General features: G+C 40.9%; 1 protein-coding gene across 2 annotated transcripts in view; it reads right to left on the bottom strand.

Moving 5' to 3' along the window:
- The window catches only part of gnptab (N-acetylglucosamine-1-phosphate transferase subunits alpha and beta), a 103,432-nt gene that overhangs the window by 20,614 nt on the left and 61,943 nt on the right, over nt 1-20,875 (bottom strand). For both annotated transcript variants that reach the window (XM_060914291.1, XM_060914292.1), the window contains 6 exons: nt 19,852-19,975; nt 19,517-19,729; nt 16,709-17,676; nt 8,507-8,706; nt 8,118-8,337; nt 4,335-4,448 (listed from right to left, as the gene is read on the bottom strand). In XM_060914291.1, the coding sequence (XP_060770274.1) occupies nt 4,335-4,448; nt 8,118-8,337; nt 8,507-8,706; nt 16,709-17,676; nt 19,517-19,729; nt 19,852-19,975 (1,839 nt within the window). The remainder of the gene's footprint in view (nt 1-4,334; nt 4,449-8,117; nt 8,338-8,506; nt 8,707-16,708; nt 17,677-19,516; nt 19,730-19,851; nt 19,976-20,875) is intronic.

Consider the following 20,875-nt stretch of genomic DNA (forward strand, 5'->3'; position numbering starts at 1 on the left):
TCTTTGCCTCTCCTCTCTTCCTCCAGACTCTGGGACCTGGATTTCCAAAGGAAATGCAAAATTTACTTTCATCAGAGAACATAACTTTGGACCACTCAGCAGTAGTCCAGTCCTTTTTGTCTTTATGACAAAAAGAGAGCACACCCAGCATGCTCCACTATCTATCGACGGTGCTGCAGTGGAGAGGGTGAGCAGCACCAAGTTTCTGGGTGTGCACATCTCTGAAGACCTGTCCTGGAGCAACAACACCACATCACTGGCCAAAAAAGCCCAACAGCATCTGTACTTCCTCCGCAAACTGAGGAGAGCAAGAGCCCCGGCCCCAATCATGCACACTTTCTACAGAGGCACCATCGAGAACATCCTGACCAGCTGCATCACCGTGTGGTACGGCGCCTGCACCGTGTCCTGCTGCAAGTCTCTGCAGCGCATCGTGAAAGCAGCTGAGAGGATCATTGGTGTCTCTCTCCCTTCTCTAATGGATATTCATAACTCCCGCCTCACCCGCAAAGCCATCAGGATTGCAGGTGACCCCACCCACCCATCTCACAGCCTCTTCAGCCTGCTGCCGTCGGGGAGGAGACTGCGGAGTCTCCGGGCCAAAACCAGCAGGCTCAAGGACAGTTTCTTTCACCAGGCGGTCAGGAGGCTCAACTCCCTCCCTGTTCTGCCCCTCCTCCCCCTTCTGTCCCCTGCCACAGATTCTGCTCGCACACCCCCCTGCCCCCCCTTCAGCATCTGACACGTCACCCTCACAGTTCCCCCCCCAAACACACACACATACATCTCATCGTTCATTAACACACTGAACTCAGGGACCGCACATCTCACTTTACCTCGCTCATTTGCACTATTCCGCACTACCTCACCTTAACAGCTGCTAGTTTGTTTATACTGCTTATTTCATGTTTACCTGCTATACCTCAAGTACCCTTGACTGTTTATTTGCACCAATTTACACGTGTGTGTGTGTGTGTGTGTGTGTGTGTGTGTGTGTGTGTGTGTGTGTGTGTGTATACACACACACACACACACACACGAGTGATTCCACGCTTATGGGTACTGAAATGGGGACATGAACTTATTTTTAAAAATTCACCTAAAACCATTTCTTTTTTTACCATCAGGTCACAAAACATGTAATCTTTAATGAATGATATGTTAAAAGATAACTTTAATTTTCTGAGATGTAATAAAAACATTTATATGCCAAAGTCAGAACGTAACAGAAGTGTTGTGGACATATATATTCTCAATTTTAACAATGTAGAATTACTTTTTGAAACATAGGAAGGTGATGTTTTAGCAAATATAATTAATAAACATGTGTAGTAGAATAAACATACACATTCTTTCAATAAGATTAACATGGTATATAGCTAGATTGTAATTAATTTGTAACAGACGCGAGATGGACAATACGAACAGAAGTAATGTAACAGACATCATTTTGGAACTCATAGGCTTGACTTTGGCATATAAATATGTTTTTATTACATCTCAGAAAATTAAAGTTATCTTTTAACATATCATTCATTAAAGATTACATGTTTTGTGACCTGATGGTAAAAAAAGAAATGGTTTTAGGTGAATAAGTTCATGTCCCCATTTCAGTACCCATAAGCGTGGAATCACTCATATATATATATATATATATATATATATATATATATATATATATATAAAAAAAAAAAAAAAAGAGAGTGTTTAGTCTATGTCTAGTTCTTATCTAGTGTTTATACTGTTTATATTTATACTGTTTGAGTGTTTAGTCTATGTCTAGTTCTTATCTAGAGTGTTTATACTGTTTATATTGTTTGTTTTTTCAATTATTCTATTTTTATTTATTGCATTGCCTGTTTGCACTGTGGGTCAGAGAGGACTGAAATTTCATCTGTGCTGTATGTCGAGCATGTATAGCATATTTGACAATAAAGTTGACTTGACTTAGCCCAGGCGAGACGCTTCTGACGCTGTCTCTTGTTCAAGAGTGGCTTGACACAAGGAATGCGACAGCTGAAACCCATGTCTTGCATATGTCTGTACGCAGGGCCGCGTTAACCCTTGCCGAGGCCCTGGGCAGACACCCACCCTCCCGAGGCCCCACCCCCACCTGTTATCAACTGCGCTCAGCAAATTCACCCCCTCAGACGTGCCTGTCTAACTAGACACAGAAACTTAAATAATGACAGTGGCACAATTAGAAATACTACTGAACGATAAAACTTTATATCCATCAACACCTATTTAATCGAGAAAAAGCAATGGTGAAATAGGCAATTGCATGGTGAAAAAAATCCATCAGACATCACGGTTAACAAGCCTAGTTAACGAAAGTTTAGCCTCAAGAAGCCTTTGAATGAGTGAGTCAATGAACAACATGTCAAGAACATAACCGAGGCCTACAACAGTTTCTTTAGTATTCAGAACAAGAACATTCATTTGGTATATAACCGTTCGTTTTCATTTTGGAATCCAGGCGACTTTTAACTTGTGAAAACAAAGAGCGATAACAAAGAAAGAAAAATATCTTGCTTCTCAGAAATAAACCTCAAAATGTTAGGCTATGTGAAACATTTCATCCTTTCACACACGTAATGTCCCAAACAGCAGTGGCACACAGCTTTGCGCATTCAGTTTGACAGCCATGGGTCAACTTACAAGGGCACTTTCCTACTTTTCTGGAAAGCGAAGTCATTAATTAAATCATTGAACTCAAGCTGGCGTAGCGTGTGAAGACATGGTGGACAGTGATCATATTGACAATGACGGGTGATTTATGCGAAGGGACAAGGTGGGGTTCCTTACGGGTGGCGAAATGCATCAAAAATGTTATCAATATGATCAAAACTTCTGAAAATATCGTTTCATATTTTCCGAGCTCGCTACCTCCAAGGCCCCCTAGTGGCCGAGGCCCTGGGCAACTGCCCATGAAGCCCATTAGGATAACGCGTCCTTGTCTGTGCGTGGTGGTTCTTGAAGCACTGACTCCAGCTGCAGTCCACTCTTTGTGAATCTCCCCCACATTTTTGAATGGGTTTTGTTTCACAATCCTCTCCAGGGTGTGGTTATCCCTATTGCTTGTACACTTTTTTTCTACCACATCTTTTCCTTCCCTTCGCCTCTCTATTAATGTGCTTGGACACAGAGCTCTGTGAACAGCCAGCCTCTTTAGCAATGACCTTTTGTGTCTTGCCCTCCTTGTGCAAGGTGTCAATGGTTGTCTTTTGGACAACTGTCAAGTCCGCCGTCTTCCCCATGATTGCGTCGCCTACAGAACGAGACTGAGAGACCATTTAAAGGCCTTTGCAGGGGTTTTGAGTTAATTAGCTGATTAGCATGCGGCACCAGGTGTCTTCAATATTGAACCTTTTCACAATTTTCTGAGATACTGAATTTGGGATTTTCATTAGTTGTCAGTTATAATCATCAAAATTAAAAGAAATAAGCACTTGAAATATATCAGTCTGTGTGTAATGAATGAATATAATATACAAGTTTCACTTTTTGAATGGAATTACTGAAATAAATCAACTTTTTCATGATATTCTAATTATATGACCAGCACCTGTAGGTGGCATAAGTTATAACACCTATCCTGTTTTAATGAGAGTCACATGAGACGGTCAGTTCAATTCCATCCAGTTCTCTAGACGGCTTTGTTCTCTGGCTTTATTTCGGAAGGTGGGTGGTCGACGTATTACTATCGGATTCACTTTCCGATGGCTCGAACTGATACGATTCTACGTTTATAGCAGCAGCATGTACACACACGCACTCCAATTTCAGGACTATCACAGTCAGATGTATTACTATCTTTTTTTTTTTTTAAGATTTTTTTTGGGCTTTTTCACCTTTATTGGATAGGACAGTGTAGAGACAGGACAGGAAATGATCGGGAGAGAGAGACGGGGAGGGATCGGGAAATGACCTCAGGTCGGAATCGAACCCGGGTCCCCGGATTTATGGTATGGCGCCTTAGCCACCTGAGCCATGACGCCCCCAGATGTATTACTATCTGAGGAATCCGAAGAATCTCCACTAAATCCAAACGAAGAGGCCATTGCAACTACTCTCACCTGCCGAGTCTGGCTTTGGTCTATAGCACCGGTTCCCGCTGTGACGTGACGCACTCAGGCTCAGTGGGGCAGCTCCAATGCCAACTTTGCGGTCGATTTTAACTCTCAAAAATATACGTTTTTTTATTCCCATTTATGCAGCATACAAGAGTCAAGGATAGGAGATACTATCCACTCAGAAATGTATTTAAAAATAAACGTTCTGCGTATCTCCTTTAAAGAGAACGGATGATGATCAGAAGATGGTTCTCTCACCATGCTGGGGTCGTAGTAGGCCTCCTGGGTGGGGTTAACTGTGTGGAGCTGGGTCTGATTACTCGGCAGACTCTTTGAGCAGTTTATCAGCATCTGCTCCAAACCGGTTAGGTCCTGCACCAAATCATAAAAATAAAAATAAATAAATACATCAATAAGCTTTACAGCTGATTAACATTTCTCATGTTTGAAGTTATGGGGCCATACACTCAAACACCTTTCAGCTTGGTATTAAAGCCCAGAGCTTAGTAATCCATTATTTCCTGAATGTATTTATCACCATAAACCCAAACAAAACCAACTTCAATAAAGTCTTCTTGTCCCAATGTTGCTGTCACTTAAGGTTTTTTTTTTTTTAACCCAAGTGTGGCGAAATTGTGTGTGAATCTGAAGGTGTAAACAGTGTGAAAGTATAAATGACACAAGGTAAATACATTCCACTGAGCTGTCTGAGCTCATGATGAATTTGTGGAACGTCAGAAAATGTAACACTGTATAGCGTGAGTGATCGACCAAACGAACAGCGAATATACATTTCATCGCGTGCATATTTATTCGACAGGAAATCATAAACAATGTGCGTGCAGGTCGGTTTGCCAGGACTGATCAGAGTAAACAGATTAAGCCACAAGAAGATAAACAAGTCAGAAGATTTTACAGATAATGCGAAAGCTTTCTCTATCTCTCTCTCTCTCTCAGACAGCACGGTGGTGTAGTGGTTAGCACTGTCGCCTCACAGCAAGAAGGTCCGGGTTCGAGCCCCGTGGCCGGCGAGGGCCTTTCTGTGTGGAGTTTGCATGTTCTCCCCGTGTCCGCGTGGGTTTCCTCCTGGTGCTCCGGTTTCCCCCACAGTCCAAAGACATGCAGGTTAGGTTAACTGGTGACTCTAAATTGACTGTAGGTGTGAATGTGAGTGTGAATGGTTGTCTGTGTCTATGTGTCAGCCCTGTGATGACCTGGCGACTTGTCCAGGGTGTACCCCACCTCTCGCCCACAGTCAGCTGCCCGCGACCCTGCACAGGATACGCGATTATGGATAACGGATGGATCTCTCTCTCCCCATTTCCTACACACAAATATTCAAATGGTCAAAGATGTTATACTGTAATTCTCACGAAAGGCTTTTTTCCTCTAAATGTGTCATTTATTCATGAGCCACCAGAGAACTGACCGTTTGTTAACATGAAAGTCCTTATATCCAGGTCTCGCTACTCGGCAACCATTTTCGTATCGTGCACCTAGGCAGTTATTTCAAACTAATACGATCAGGCCTCTATCTAAATGAATGGGGTGAGAGGCATAACGGCACTTTCAATGGCCACCGGGATATAAAAACTGCTTAAAAAGTTTGGTGACTGCCCCAAAGTAAAGTTTAAATAGTACCTAGTACCCCCAAAAAACACAGAGGTTATATTTCTACTATGCATGCGCAAGGTTGCTATGAGGACACTATACACTACCGTTGAAAAGTTTGGGGTCACTTTGAAATGTCCTTATTTTTGAAAGAAAAGCACTGTTCTTTTCAATGAAGATCACTTTAAACTAATCAGAAATGCACTCTATACATTGCTAATGTGGTAAATGACTATTCTAGCTGCAAATGTGTGGTTTTTGGTGCAATATCTCCATAGGTGTATCGAGGCCCATTTCCAGCAACTCTCACTCCAGTGTTCTAATGGTACAATGTGTTTGCTCATTGCCTCAGAAGGCTAATGGATGATTAGAAAACCCTTGTACAATCATGTTAGCACAGCTGAAAACAGTTGAGCTCTTTAGAGAAGCTATAAAACTGACCTTCCTTTGAGCAGATTGAGTTTCTGGAGCATCACATTTGTGGGGTCGATTAAATGCTCAAAATGGCCAGAAAAATGTCTCGACTATATTTTCTATTCATTTTACAACTTATGGTGGGAAATAAAAGTGTGACTTTTCATGTAAAACACAAAATTGTCTGGGTGACCCCAAACTTTTGAACGGTAGTGTACTTCTACTACACATGTGCAATAGGGTGCATCAGTTGCCCTCACTTTCATAAAATCTGATGCGTTTTTGTTTGGGTGTTCCTTTTCACCAATAAAGACATCCTGTAAAATTTTTTGACCGTATTCAAAAGTCTAATGGAGGCACCATGAGGTTCATTTTTTTGCCAAAAAAACGCTCATTTTATGTTTTCGCGTAAGGTTTGAATCACAATGTTGGACTCCATTTATTGATTCCTTGTGAGCCAGAGATCATGTTAAGAACCTTTGCAAGGGATTGAGAAGCATTAATGTGATTCATAATACATTTGTATTGTTTAAAAGTAGTTGAACAATGATTCAATGAACAGCTAAAACTCAAACTGTGCTTGATAATATATTTAGAATATGCACTAAAAATGTGGATCTAAGATATTTGGTATACTCTATAAGGTGCCATAATGTTTCATGAAAAGTGATCGAAATTGTGTCATAAAATAGCAGCTTTTTCCATAACTTTGAGCTCCCGGTGCCACCATTAAACTTTTGAATTTTGTCAAAATATTTCACCCAGTGTGTTTTCTTACCAAAAGGAACATAAAAACAAAAATGCATCATGATCGGAGGAACTTTTCATTTTTAGGGGGCAACTGATGCACCCTAATGTGCAACCATGCACTTGTATCAGTGGAACACGAGTGTATTAATACGTGTCACAGTTCAGCAGATAACTGGTGTTTTTGGGGAGAGAGGAGGGATATGTCCACACACTGCCGTCTTTGCCATTACGGACTTTTCCCATCGATTTCTATACAGGATTCTGTATGTGGTTTGTTTCACATCCCTGTTAACCAGGCTTGTAGTACTCGAGTCCAGAACTCGTGCTCTAATTTTAAGGACTCGTGACTTGACTTGGACTCAGACTTTTCTCTTTATTTTTTGTAACATGCCATAATAATTTGGCATAAGATATTTATATCTACATTAAATTTTATACTAATTCCGTGCAAGAAAATGCACAGTCACCTGTTCATACGTCATGTTCAGGAACAAACTAACGTTAATGGCGCTAAAATGCCTGGAGAGAACGTCCCTAGGATTGTCCACTTTGCTTATACAGACTTCTCGTGCAGTGAGGATAAAATGCACTGCTATGTGTTCCATATGTAGAAGAACTATCGAGGAGACGACGGGGACGACCTCGAACTTCAATCATCATTTGGCGAGACTCCACCCAGAGAAGGAAGTGACACGCTATGTTCATTGCTCTGTTGATAGTGGGCAGGGCTTGCTGAGTGATGAACAAGCTTTTCATCTGTAGGCTATTAACTAAAATGGGGCGGTCAAGCAGTAACGTTAGTCCGACACAGTAGCAGAGACGCTTTCACATAAAGGCCACCATCACATGGTGCGGTTGGAGTCTTGTTCTCGGACTTTACGAAATTTTCTTTAATGACTCGGACTTGAACACTGGGGACTCGAGACTGGACTCGGACTCGAGGTTTAGTGACTCGACTACAACCCTGCTGTTAACGTTTCCAGACTGAACTCATTCGAAACATCAGCTCATGCGCATTTCTTTTCTAAAGGTTTGAGCACCTGCATCGAGAGACATTGTAAAGTATGAGCACCGTGGTGCTATGATTTTCATGGTCCTGTTCCGAGATCAAAATGTGAATATGAGCAACAGATAAGATTTTTCTTCTCATACCGTGTAAACCCAGCTTAATATGTTTACTGAGTGTGATATTGAGTAAAGAATGATTGTGGAGTGAATACATCAGTCGCTCCTATATGTTGGTATTCCACCTGGACAGCGTGGTACCTGCAGGCTGAGCGGGAGCTCATGGATCCGAGTTGCAAGCGTGCGGATTTCTCGGTCAGACAGCACCCCCGAGTGATCCGTGTCGATCTCGTCGAAGACCTGTGACACGTTGAGCTGCTGCAGAGCACTCATCAGAAAATAGAAATATGAGAAGGCAAACTGCATGTCCTCGGAGTGGCGCACACGATGGGCGGAAGTCTTATCGAACTCTTCTGGGAAGCTAAAGAGAAAAAGAGTGTAGAGGAGAGAAAAAAAACACCCACTTTCATTCTACCTCATTATCATCAGTTCAAAAATACCCAAGTATAATACTTGTACTGTAAAATCTAACTTTTAGAGATGACTGTGTATGTAATTTAAATCAAGCCAAGAGAATGACTGATTCTTACGTGTCCTGTAGCTCCTGCATTACGAGGCGGTCGATCATGTGTGGCATGTGTGCAGGCACTTTGCGTGATGTGAAGCCAAATCTGCCATTCAGAAGCTTGTTAACGTGGCGGAGAGAATCAGCAAATGTGTCCTGCAATCTCCGTCTGGTTGCCATGCTGTCGGTTTTATACTGCAGCTCTTGCTTCAGCCGCTCCCCTTCCTGTGAAGCCCAGACAGCAGGATTTGGGAGAAGCTGACCTTTTGGGAATAGTTACTGTTTCTCGTTTTTACGAAAGTACCTGTTGGTTGTACGTTAACTTTAATATTGTTCTATTTCTCACCACAGATGCCATAATCAGTGTAGGAAAAAGTGCTACATCCATCCATCAAAAAAATAGAGAGACCACTTCAATTTTTTCTTCAAGGTCATAGGCAAGGGTCAGAGGTGGAACGTAGAATATCAACTTTATTGTCTAGAAGAACAACCCAAAAAGCGAATTCAATCTTCCTGGTGTCTAATTTGCACCCTAAAATTGAATAAAACGGTTAAAATATACTGGTTTGCGCAAGTTACGAAGGTTTGTTTACATCTCACTTACGCGCACTTTTACCGCCAGGGGACCGTCGTCATGACGTCATTCAAGGCAAACAGACTTGGAGCAGTTCTGTGTTTACTTGCGAACCGAGCAAGTGTACGGAGCAAGTGTACGGTTGTGAGAGGTTCTGTAAAATGTCTGAAAGCGATAGTGATTTTGAAGTAAGAACTCTCCAAATTGAATATCGAGAGGTGAAACCATATATGTATGAACCTATGGCCGTTGCGAAGCAATCGGTGAATGCAAATAAACTAAAGTGGACTCAACTCAAGCGGTTTGTTTGCCTTGAATGACGTCACGTGCCGCGTGGTCACGAAAATCGCCGAGCAGAAATTCACCGCGATGCGCGCTAACTTATTTTAATTATTACTTATTAACAATACTTCTTAGGACCAGAAGAAAATTACAGAGGGTTTTTTGACATATAAAGTTTCAAATATGCATTAATTGAAAACCTTTGCCTATGACCTTTAAATCAGCATTCTCTGTGTATGGAAACCGTTTCATTCCAGTGTCTGTGCTGGAATTCCAACACAAGCACACCTCATTTTCCTCAATGAGGTACTGAATAGGTCATCACCTAAACCAAATCTTATTTAATGAGGAAAAGTATAATAACCACAGCTGTGGTCATCACTATCCTCTTGCAATAGGATCAGTTTGAATGGCATAAACAGTGCCAGTAGTACTTTAAATTTAATTGGAAAACAAAAAGATCTAATCATTATGCCAAAAAAGTTAAAAAGAAAACGTTTTGAGTGAGAAAAAGAAGGGTTCGATTCTGGCTTTACTGGCAGAGGGGTACAGTGAGTATCAGGTTGCTTCCGGCAGTTCATAAGACGCTTCCTAAGTTCACAGGACAACAAAGTTACAGACTGGCAGAGGGCTGAACAAACAAAGCTTGCTCTGAGAGCACAATATCCCCCGCTAGCAACGATGCCATAACTCTGGTAAAATGTGACTGAATTGAACAAAATTGCAATATACATATTACCAACATATAACAAAGAATCCTGTCATTTGGTGAAATTCCTCCACAAATTGTGAGAGGAGTTGATTTCAAAAGAACGTCCACCCTCATGAAATTATCAAAGTACAAGTTATTTAATCAAGTCTCAAAACTCTGGGAAAATTTTCACAAACGAAATTAAAATCGCAATATGCGTATTACCGTCATATAACACGGCCTTTTGCCAAGTTTCATGAAATTCCTCCAAAAATTGTGAGAGGAGTTCATTTCAGAAGGAAAAAAACACTCATGAAATTGTCAAATTATAATTTTGTTAATCAAGGGCTGTAACTCTGGTAAAATGAGACCCAATTGAACGAAATTGCAATATGCGTATTACCGACATATAACAAAGAATCCTGCCAAGTTTCATGAAATTCCTCCAAATATTGTGAGAGGAGTTGATTTCAGAAGGTGAGTACCCTTCCCAGGACAGACGGACATCGCCATGACATAATCCCACTTCGGGCCTTTCAGCCAGTGGGGGATAAAAATTGTGAGGGAAGTTGATTTCAGAAAGCAAGCACACCTTGATGAAATTGCCAAAGTTTGTTAATAATCAAGGGCATAACTCTGGTAAAATTTGCCCAAATTAAACGAAATTTCAATATGCATATAACTGTCATATAACAAAGCCTTTTGCCAAGTTTGGTGAAATTCCTTCACAAATTGTGAGAGGAGTTGATTTCAGAAGAACGTCCACCCTCATGAAATTGTCAAAGTACAAGTTATTTAATCAGGGGTCAAAACTCTGGTAAACAAACAAAATTAAATCAGGGCGGCACGGTGGTGTAGTGGTTAGCGCTGTCGCCTCCCAGCAAGAAGGTCCGGGTTCGAGCCCCGTGGCCGGCGAGGGCCTTTCTGTGTGGAGTTTGCATGTTCTCCCCGTGTCCGCGTGGGTTTCCTCCGGGTGCTCCGGTTTCCCCCACAGTCCAAAGACATGCAGGTTAGGTTAACTGGTGACTCTAAATTGACCGTAGGTGTGAATGTGAGTGTGAATGGTTGTCTGTGTCTATGCGTCAGCCCTGTGATGACCTGGCGACTTGTCCAGGGTGTACCCCGCCTTTCGCCCGTAGTCAGCTGGGATAGGCTCCAGCTTGCCTGCGACCCTGTAGAACAGGATAAAGCGGCTAGAGATAATGAGATGAGATGAATGAGAAAATTAAATCACAATATGTGTATTACCGTCATAAATTCGTCCAAAAATTGTGAGAGGAGTTGATGTCAGAAGGCGAGCACACCTTCATGAAACTGTGAAAGTACAAGGTTGTTAATCAAGGGCTGTAACTCTGGTAAAACGTGACCGAATTGAACAAAATACCATGCGTATTACCGACATATAACAAGGCCTTTTGCCAAGTTTCGTGAAATTCCTCCAAAAATTGTGACAGGAGTTCATTTCAGAAGGAAAAACACACTCATGAAATTGTCAAATTATAATTTTGTTAATCAAGGGCTGTAACTCTGGTAAAATGAGACCCAATTGAACGAAATTGCAATATGCGTATTACCGACATATAACAAAGAATCCTGCCAAGTTGCGTGAAATTCCTCCTAAAATTGTGAGAGGAGTTGATTTCAGAAGATGAGCACGCTTCCCGGGACGGACGGACGGACAGACAGACAGACATCACTACGACATAATCCCCGTTCGGGCCTTTTGGCCAGCGGGGGATAAAACACACACACACATTAATAGTAAAACCAGAAACTGATAATTTTACAGTAGGTTCTTAATTTTTTTCCAGACCTGTACATATTCCTTTGCTGTTCCATTTACAGTGAAACGATCAATTTGAAACGGAAAATAAAACACATTAAGATACCGCTTATTATTGTCCAGTCAGAGTTCAAGATGAATGAACTATGGTTGTAAGGTTGTATGGATTTTACTTATTTGCATATTTTAACATTATATCAGAGCAGAAAACTGATCAAAGTTGTTCTTGCCAGGAAACCTTACATCAGCTCATCTTCACTTACCAACCAATAACGCACTCACGTCCAAGTCAACTCTCCAATCCCTAAACTTGAGCATGTGCTGAATTTGGCTCGCAGGTAAGACAGTGTCACCAGTGATGATGAAATGAAGAGGGGTGAAAAAAGAAAGGGGACAATTTCTGTTGCACGTTCTCTGGACATTTATTGATGATGGCGTGGTTTGGGTCTCTGTAAATCATTAAAGTTCTCTCCTGTGAGAGATTTCTCTGCGTGGTCTCTTTCAGCATGATAACGTCCCCATCTACAGGGGGTGAGGGCTCACTGAATTTTAAAAAGGATGAAATGTGGTAATTTCGTCAGGTAATTTCTATATTAAAAAAAAATCTCAATTAGAAGTACAAAAAAAAAATCCTTTTCAAGATTTGGAGTAAAATTATGGAATAATGCACCTCGTGATGCATGTAAATTTAGTAAGAAAACAAAAAGTTAGTTACGCAAACCACTTTTTGAATTTTTATTAAGATAACTGTTTATGTCCTCTCAATTGTAGACAGGTTAAATTATGAATAATAAACGCTTCAGATTTGTATTTCTTTAACATTATAATTAATTTTAGCTCTTATAATTAGTTCTTTTCCTTTTTCAATTCCTTGCAAATTCATTCTTTCCATTATTTATAGTATTTCCTTCATTGATTGTAATTTTTTATTTTATTTTTGTCTTTATTTATGAACGTAATAGCTCACCTCCAACCTAGATTAATTAGTTTATTATTTGCGGGATGGTGTTAACTTGTGCTTATTTTGTTAGAATAAATTTGAAGTTTTGTAAATCATAAGCTATGAACAAAATTACCAGCACACAACCCAATTCTGGCGTTCTTCAAAATAATCTTAGAGATTATTGGAGCAGAATTGAGACCAACACACACTGAAGAGGTTCTAGAGGCCCATCACCTGATGAAGACACCAGGGTTCCCCCCCCCCCTTTAATTTATCATCTATAATTACTCAGGAGCACAGTGGATACGGGAATGAAATGCTGAAAGCTGAAGTAGTGCCCTCATCTCATCTCATTATCTCTAGCCGCTTTATCCTGTCCTACAGGGTCGCAGGGAAGCTGGAGTCTATCCCAGCTGACTACGGGCGAAAGGCGGGGTACACCCTGGACAAGTCGCCAGGTCATCACAGGGCTGACACATAGACACAGACAACCATTCACACTCACATTCACACCTACGGTCAATTTAGAGTCACCAGTTAACCTAACCTGCATGTCTTTGGACTGTGGGGGAAACCGGAGCACCCGGAGGAAACCCACGCGGACACAGGGAGAACATGCAAACTCCACACAGAAAGGCCCTCGCCGGCCACGGGGCTCGAACCCGGACCTTCTTGCTGTGAGGCGACAGCACTAACCACTACACCACCGTGCCGCCCTGAAGTAGTGCTGTTTAAGTAAATTATTGAATGTAGGCATATCAGGTGAAAATTCAAATTCAGTCCAAATTGCTTGAAACTGCTCTCATTGAATTCAGAATTGAATGCAGAACAATATACTTTTTACAGACAGTTAAACAATTAAAATGTATTTATCCATTCTTGAGATATTATAAATCAAAGATTGAAAAACAAAACGGCTTAATTTGGAGAAAACTGCTGTAATATTCTGTATGAGGATCACATGGTCCAAAATGGGCCTCATTCATGAATGCGATCAAATGTTTTTTTCTTAACTTTTCTACTTCTCAAGATATGTACACGGAAGTTGGCAGGCACATACATGGCTGTATATTGAATACAAAGTTTGAAAAATCAGTAAAAACAAATTACGCAAATGATCATTGAATTAGTATTATTTTTGCTAATGTGAAAACCTAGGCAGATCGGTAAACTTATATATATATATATATATATATATATATATATATATATATATATATATATATACACACACACACACACTACCGTTCAAAAGTTTGGGGTCACCCAGACAATTTTGTGTTTTCCATGAAAAGTCACACTTTTATTTACCACCATAAGTTGTAAAATGAATAGAAAATATAGTCAAGACATTTTTCTGGCCATTTTGAGCATTTAATCGACCCCACAAATGTGATGCTCCAGAAACTCAATCTGCTCAAAGGAAGGTCAGTTTTATAGCTTCTCTAAAGAGCTCAACTGTTTTCAGCTGTGCTAACATGATTGTACAAGGGTTTTCTAATCATCCATTAGCCTTCTGAGGCAATGAGCAAACACATTGTACCATTAGAACACTGGAGTGAGAGTTGCTGGAAATGGGCCTCTATACACCTATGGAGATATTGCACCAAAAACCACACATTTGCAGCTAGAATAGTCATTTACCACATTAGCAATGTATAGAGTGGATTTCTGATTAGTTTAAAGTGATCTTCATTGAAAAGAACAGTGCTTTTCTTTCAAAAATAAGGACATTTCAAAGTGACCCCAAACTTTTCAACGGTAGTGTATATATATTATTTCTAATCCCCTCTTTGTGCCCTGTAGGCCTTTGTATTTCTCAAAAGTAGGGCCTACGACTGTTTATAATATTCATAGCTTTTAAGGTGAACCTCGAAAAAACTGTGTGATCCACATTCAATAAACAATTCACATTAACTGAATTGAAATTGACACTCGCGTTTCTGACTTGTTTTTTTGCCTTTTTTTTTTTTTTTAAATCTCATTCCGACCACTAAGATCTCAATATTTTTCATCAACACAACTCCAGTTCTATTCTAAAATAGTTATTCATTTACATGAATCAGTTTGATTTGAAAAAATAAGTAGGTAAAGCTCTGAAAACTCACTTCAAAGTCTCCCATGAATCATAACATCAAAACTAACAGATGGAAAATTTTGCTGAATCCTTCATCAGAAACAGTGAGAGAACATCACGATAAAAAAGTTATCTGATTGATATTCACGAGCAATCCAGTCAGAAACTGATCAGAAGAGAGAAAGCACGAACCTGAACACTTTCCCATGACTCAAAAATCACCATGCGAGCAGAGTTTTTACTCTATTGTACCAATTTCAACCTGCCGTTACTCCCAAAAGTACTGAACAGATCTTAACCAGATACATTTATTTGGAAAGCAGAGATAAGCTTTTTAATGATCATATTCATGATGGAGAACATTCAAAAGTTAAGCAATGACAGATTTGGAAACTTAGATGAGCGTATGCATGCGTGATTTTCACAGCACGGCCAGCGAGTGTCTGATACGCCTAATCAGTGTTAGGCATCTGGTTACAAAGTCTATTCCCAGACACCTGATTTGTCGCCACACTATTTAAAAACAATCCGAGTCTCATTAACTCAAGTCCAAATTAAATCTTATGTCAGACAGCAAGTTCATGTCTGATTATGAAAATCAGATGAAAGTCCATGATCCAAGTCACTTTTTCCATGATAATGATGACCAATATGCTCAGCAATCAATGCACCCTTTAGTATCAAAGTATACTTAAAGGAGAACTGAAGGCAAATTTTTTCTGATCAAAATTCTATTAGGGGCGGCACGGTGGTGTAGTGGTTAGCGCTGTCGCCTCACAGCAAGAAGGTCCAGGTTTGAGCCCCGTGGCCGGCGAGGGCCTTTCTGTGTGGAGTTTGCATGTTCTCCCCGTGTCCGCGTGGGTTTCCTCCGGGTGCTCCGGTTTCCCCCACAGTCCAAAGACATGCAGGTTAGGTTAACTGGTGACTCTAAATTGACCGTAGGTGTGAATGTGAGTGTGAATGGTTGTCTGTGTCTATGTGTCAGCCCTGTGATGACCTGGCGACTTGTCCAGGGTGTACCCCGCCTTTCACCCGTAGTCAGCTGGGATAGGCTCCAGCTTCCCTGCGACCCTGTAGAACAGGATAAAGCGGCTAGAGATAATGAGATGAGAATTCTATTAATCTCATTTTATTAAATATCGGAATGCATTTTTGATCGCCATTTTGTCACTGCTATAGCAAGTTATGAGTGTTTGAAATATGCTCTGTAATATATCAGTCCATATGTCAAAGCGATGGTCGTAAATGAGATTTGTTGAGACCTGTGCGAGACATCGTAGGATGGAAGTAAAACGTACAGCGGAAATCAAAGTGACCAACGTCCGCCAACGTTGTCAAAAGACGCACACGCCCTCTTTCGAATGCTGACGTAATCAAGCCGGAAGTTGTGTTTGTTTTGATAGTAATCAGGAAAGTTTGAAAAAAGTAGGCAGTAATCGTCATTTAAACTCGTTTTTGTGCAATATTTCATTTGGAAAACAGTTTTCAAAATGGCGGCACTGACACCTGGCTGACACTTCACAGTTCGAAATCTCGCAAAAGTCTCGTGAAGATCGTGCAGATAAGTGACGCCTGCCGTGGACCAAACGAACTAAATTCAACATGGCTAAAACCCGAATAGGCCAATAAGTATAATATTTAATTGCAATTAGTTGCCAATATGAGTCACGATATAAGGTTACTAAAACCGAAAACATAAACAACACGTTAATTAAGAAATAAAGCAAGTTTAAAAATGACTTCAGTTCTCCTTTAACTTTACTCTGACAGATAGTGTGCTATATTTGGATGTTCCTCACACCTAACCTCATTCTATCTAGTGCAGTTGCTCTTCTTCCCTTCTCCCCCCCCCCCCCCCAGGCCCAGCGATTACTCACCTTGAGAAGGTCCTCAAAATATTTGCTCTTTTCCCATGGCAGGAAACTCCATTCAATCCCTGGGTAATGTTGGAGCTTACGGCCCATATGTTGTGCGAATTCTTCTTCTTCCCCATCCCTGCGGAGAATCTGCTGCTTGGCCTTGTTCCCTACGAGTGAACTGAGCAGTCTGGAGGTAGGAATTTTCTCCGTGCCCATGCCTCGAGACTGCTCTTTGACAGACACATTGTCCATCTTAACTGGAACCGGAGAACCTCCGGCTTCTTGTTTATTTTTGCTCTTCTGATTTGGATTGGCGTCCGATTCCACTGCTGCTTCCTGCTCGTTAACTTCTCTATTGTTTCCCTGAAGCTCAGAAGCCTGATCTCTCTGGAAAGCCTTCAGTAATTTGGCTTTGGTCAAATTGTATCCTTTCTCAGTGATGTCTCCGAGTCGAATCTTCTCATCCAGCTTCTGCAATTCGTGCTTCACTTCCTCTGGCAAAACCGAAATGTTCACTGAAGGCACCTTCATGACCACCTCTAACCCTCCTGGGGGCCTTTTTTGTACTTGGGGCCCTCGTTTCTCAACTGGAATGTCTGAGAACACAAACTCCAGTTCGAGGTTTGCTCTGGTGGGCTCAGGGTTGTCATTTTTAACCTCCTGCACCGTTTCTGATGCGTTACGTTTAGGAAGCTTGCGAGTGTCCACCACTACAGTAAAGCTCATGGTGAATTCTTGATCACCCTGGAAGGTGAGGTTGTAGTGGATTTGGGTGGCGTTGTAGCCCTCTAACAGGAGCAGGTGCATTGTTTTCCACTTGTTGGTGACAGATGTGTGGCGAACCACAGGGTTGTCGCTGACCTGTGCCTCAGAAACGCGATTGGCCAGAGATAAAAAGCTGAAGTATGGACGCAGTTCGCCTTGAGGCAGTGTGTACAGCGTCTGGTTCCTCTGCAGAACAACGCGATGCAGCTTACTGAAGTGGTCTGATACACACACACAAAAAAAATAAAAATATATGAGGTTCTGGCTTGTATTTACAGCTGGAACTTTAACCCTCTGGGATCGAGAGCTTCGCCGGCGAAGCTCGGCAGGTTTAGAATGGGTAGGTTATGTATTTTGATAAATATCTTTGAGTTTATCATACGAGCATGATAAACATATTGACAGAAACTCTATACACTTTCATATATGCCCACTGCCAAATAATACTATATATTTTAAATTACCTAAATTAGATGAAACATAAAACTTGTCGACTTACACAGTCACACCGGAGTCGGAACACTGAGCGCACACTTACGCATTCATAAAACACTTTTCTCATGGTAACGGCATGATAATCACCTTCACTCTTTCGGTTTTGACTGGTTTATCTTTCACGGCAGGAACGCCCACCGTAAACAGGATAAAATCGGTCAGCCACAGTTTAGGCTACCTGTTTGGAGGTAAAACTTGTTGCGAGATGGCACTTTGGACGATTCAGGACAGCGATTCAATTCAATCTTGAGAACTGCGATACTGATGAGTGGGGTCATTTTGATCTTCGACTCGATCCAGCCGAAGATCAACTCGAGTAAGTGTAAATATTTCTTCTATTTCTTATGAGCAGATCGGTTGATATGCGTGCGCTGTAGGGCATACACAGGAAAAATGACTGAGCAATTTTTGCAGAGTTAAAAGTATTTTCCTCAAAAATAATTAAATTTTGCACTACTTTGAGTTTAGAGAGTAAATTTTGGAGTTGGAGTGGGAGCAAAATTACAGAGTAATTGTAATAACAGAGTTGGTTGTGGCTCTGAACTGAATAAAACAGTACAAGAGTTCATTTCAAGACACACTGAATAGAGTCAAATACCAAAATAGTCAAATACCAGATAAATTAAGATGTTGTAAAAAGCAGTTTTAGAACCGTGTTGGAATATGTGGAAAAAAAAATGACCTTACCCATTGTGATGAACCGTTTTGATCACTTGACCTGATGGGATTAAGAGTTGGCAGTGGGAGAGGTTCTCACTCTTCTCATTGAATGGAATAGAATTTTTTTACCCTTCTCTTTGAATACCCCTCCCACTGCCAACCCTTTATCCCAAAACAATAGGACATACATTTTTTTTGATGGCCAGTTAATTGTCCAAATCAATGGAGCAGATTTAAGTTTTTGTGCTTGATCCATTCCTAAGACTGAACAGAATCACCTCAAGTGACCAAAAAGGTTCGTCTCAATGGGTAAGGTCATGTTTTTTTCCCCCCACATATTCCAACACAGTCCTAAAAATGCTTTTTACATCTTCATTTATCTATTATTTTTTTAAAAGTACAAATCATGACATACATACTACATAGATATTATTGTAGCTGAACTTGTGCTGAATACAAAAAAGTCATATGACTTTGAAAATACTGCTTAGATTTGTTAAAACTTACAACAAGATCAGAGCATGCCAAAATCATCAGTGCCAGAAAAGTAAATCCTCAGAGCCCAGAGGGTTAACCATCATTTACTGATCAGGACTTAGAAACAGATGACCAATGGACCCTAAGCTTCATTTCAATAGTTATTTAATATAAATCATACCTGTGGAAAATTAAAAAATAAATTAAAAAAAAATCACATTGCAAAAACTGCTTCTTTTTTAAATGTAATTAGCACTAATCAGAAAAAAAATACAAATTGATTAAAACGCAACCACAAAATGAAAATACGTCATGTGTCGCCTTCATACACAGTCTCCACTGGACTATACATTTTCATGACCAAGTCTTCAGCATGATTAGCACCATGTACAATTCAGCATGCACTTGCGCACTTGTACTCGCACTCACCTGGTCCACAGTCTCCTACGTCAAAACCACATGCCAACACGTTGCACGCATGGTCACAGAACTTATCAGCCAACCAAGAGTTGGCACAGCCCTGGTTGCAGAAAGACACCCCCCCCAGGCCTCCTAAACCACCTCCAAACTGCCATGCCTGTCCAGCTCCTCCCACTGCTCCCCCAGGGACCCCACCTCCAAAACGATTACTGCCTGCTCCACCTGAAAGATCAAAACACAGCAAAATCTCAGAGAAGCTCAGTTTAACCAAACCTACCAAAAATATCATGCTGCATGGTAGACAACTGTGAACAGAAGATCTTATAAAAAATACAAGAGCTCACCGAGACAATCTCCACCATCCCAGTCACAGGCAGAATTATTGCAGGCCTTGTCGCAATAGCCGTCTTTGATCCAGGAGCCTGGGCACCCCTCAGCGCAGTTAGGAACAGGCCAGGTGAGGTATACCTGTGAGATCATTTGATATTCATCAAGTTTCTCGTATGCATTTAATATTTGCACAAACAATTGTTTCTTGGGGAAAAAAAAATCCTACATTCAAGTGTGTATGCTACTGTGTGTCTACGTGTCAATCACCCAATCAAATCAGATTACACCCCAACTTCCTTATTTCAAGGGGAACTGAAGTCATTTTTAAACTTGCTTTATTTCTTAATTAACGTGTTATTCAATTACATTTTCGGTTTTAGTAACCTTATATCGTGACTCGTATTGGCAGCTAATTGCAATTAAATATTATGCTTATCGGCCTATTCGGGTTTTAACCATGTTCGTTTGGTCCATGGCAGGCGTCACTTATCCGCGCGATCTTCACGAGACTTTTGCGAGACTTCGAAACGTGAAGTGTCAGCCAAGTGTCAGTGCTGCCATTTTGAAAACTGTTTTCCAAACGAAGTATTGCACAAAAACGAGTTTAAATGACGATTACTGCCTACTTTTTTCAAACTTTGATTGCTATCAAAAACCCCCCACAAAACTTCCGGCTTGATCACGTCAGCATTCAAGAGGGCGCGCACGTCTTTTGACAACATTGGCGGATGTCGGTCACTTTGATTTCCGCTGTACGTTTTACTTCCGTCCTACGATGTCTCGCACAGGTCTTAGCGAATCTCGTTTACGGCCATTGCTTTGACATACGGACTGATATATTACAGAGCATATTTCAAAAAACTCAACTTGCTATAGCAGCGACAAAATAGCAATCAAAAATGCATTCCTATATTTAATAAAAATGAGAAATAGAATTTTGGTAAGAAAAAAAATTTGCCTTCAGTTCCCCTTTAATGTAAAAATTTTTCACGTTCCACACACAAATAGCACTTCAAGTACAGTATGCATTATCCAGAG

This window comes from Neoarius graeffei, chromosome 2 (assembly GCF_027579695.1).
Source record: "Neoarius graeffei isolate fNeoGra1 chromosome 2, fNeoGra1.pri, whole genome shotgun sequence".
Taxonomy (NCBI): domain Eukaryota; kingdom Metazoa; phylum Chordata; class Actinopteri; order Siluriformes; family Ariidae; genus Neoarius; species Neoarius graeffei.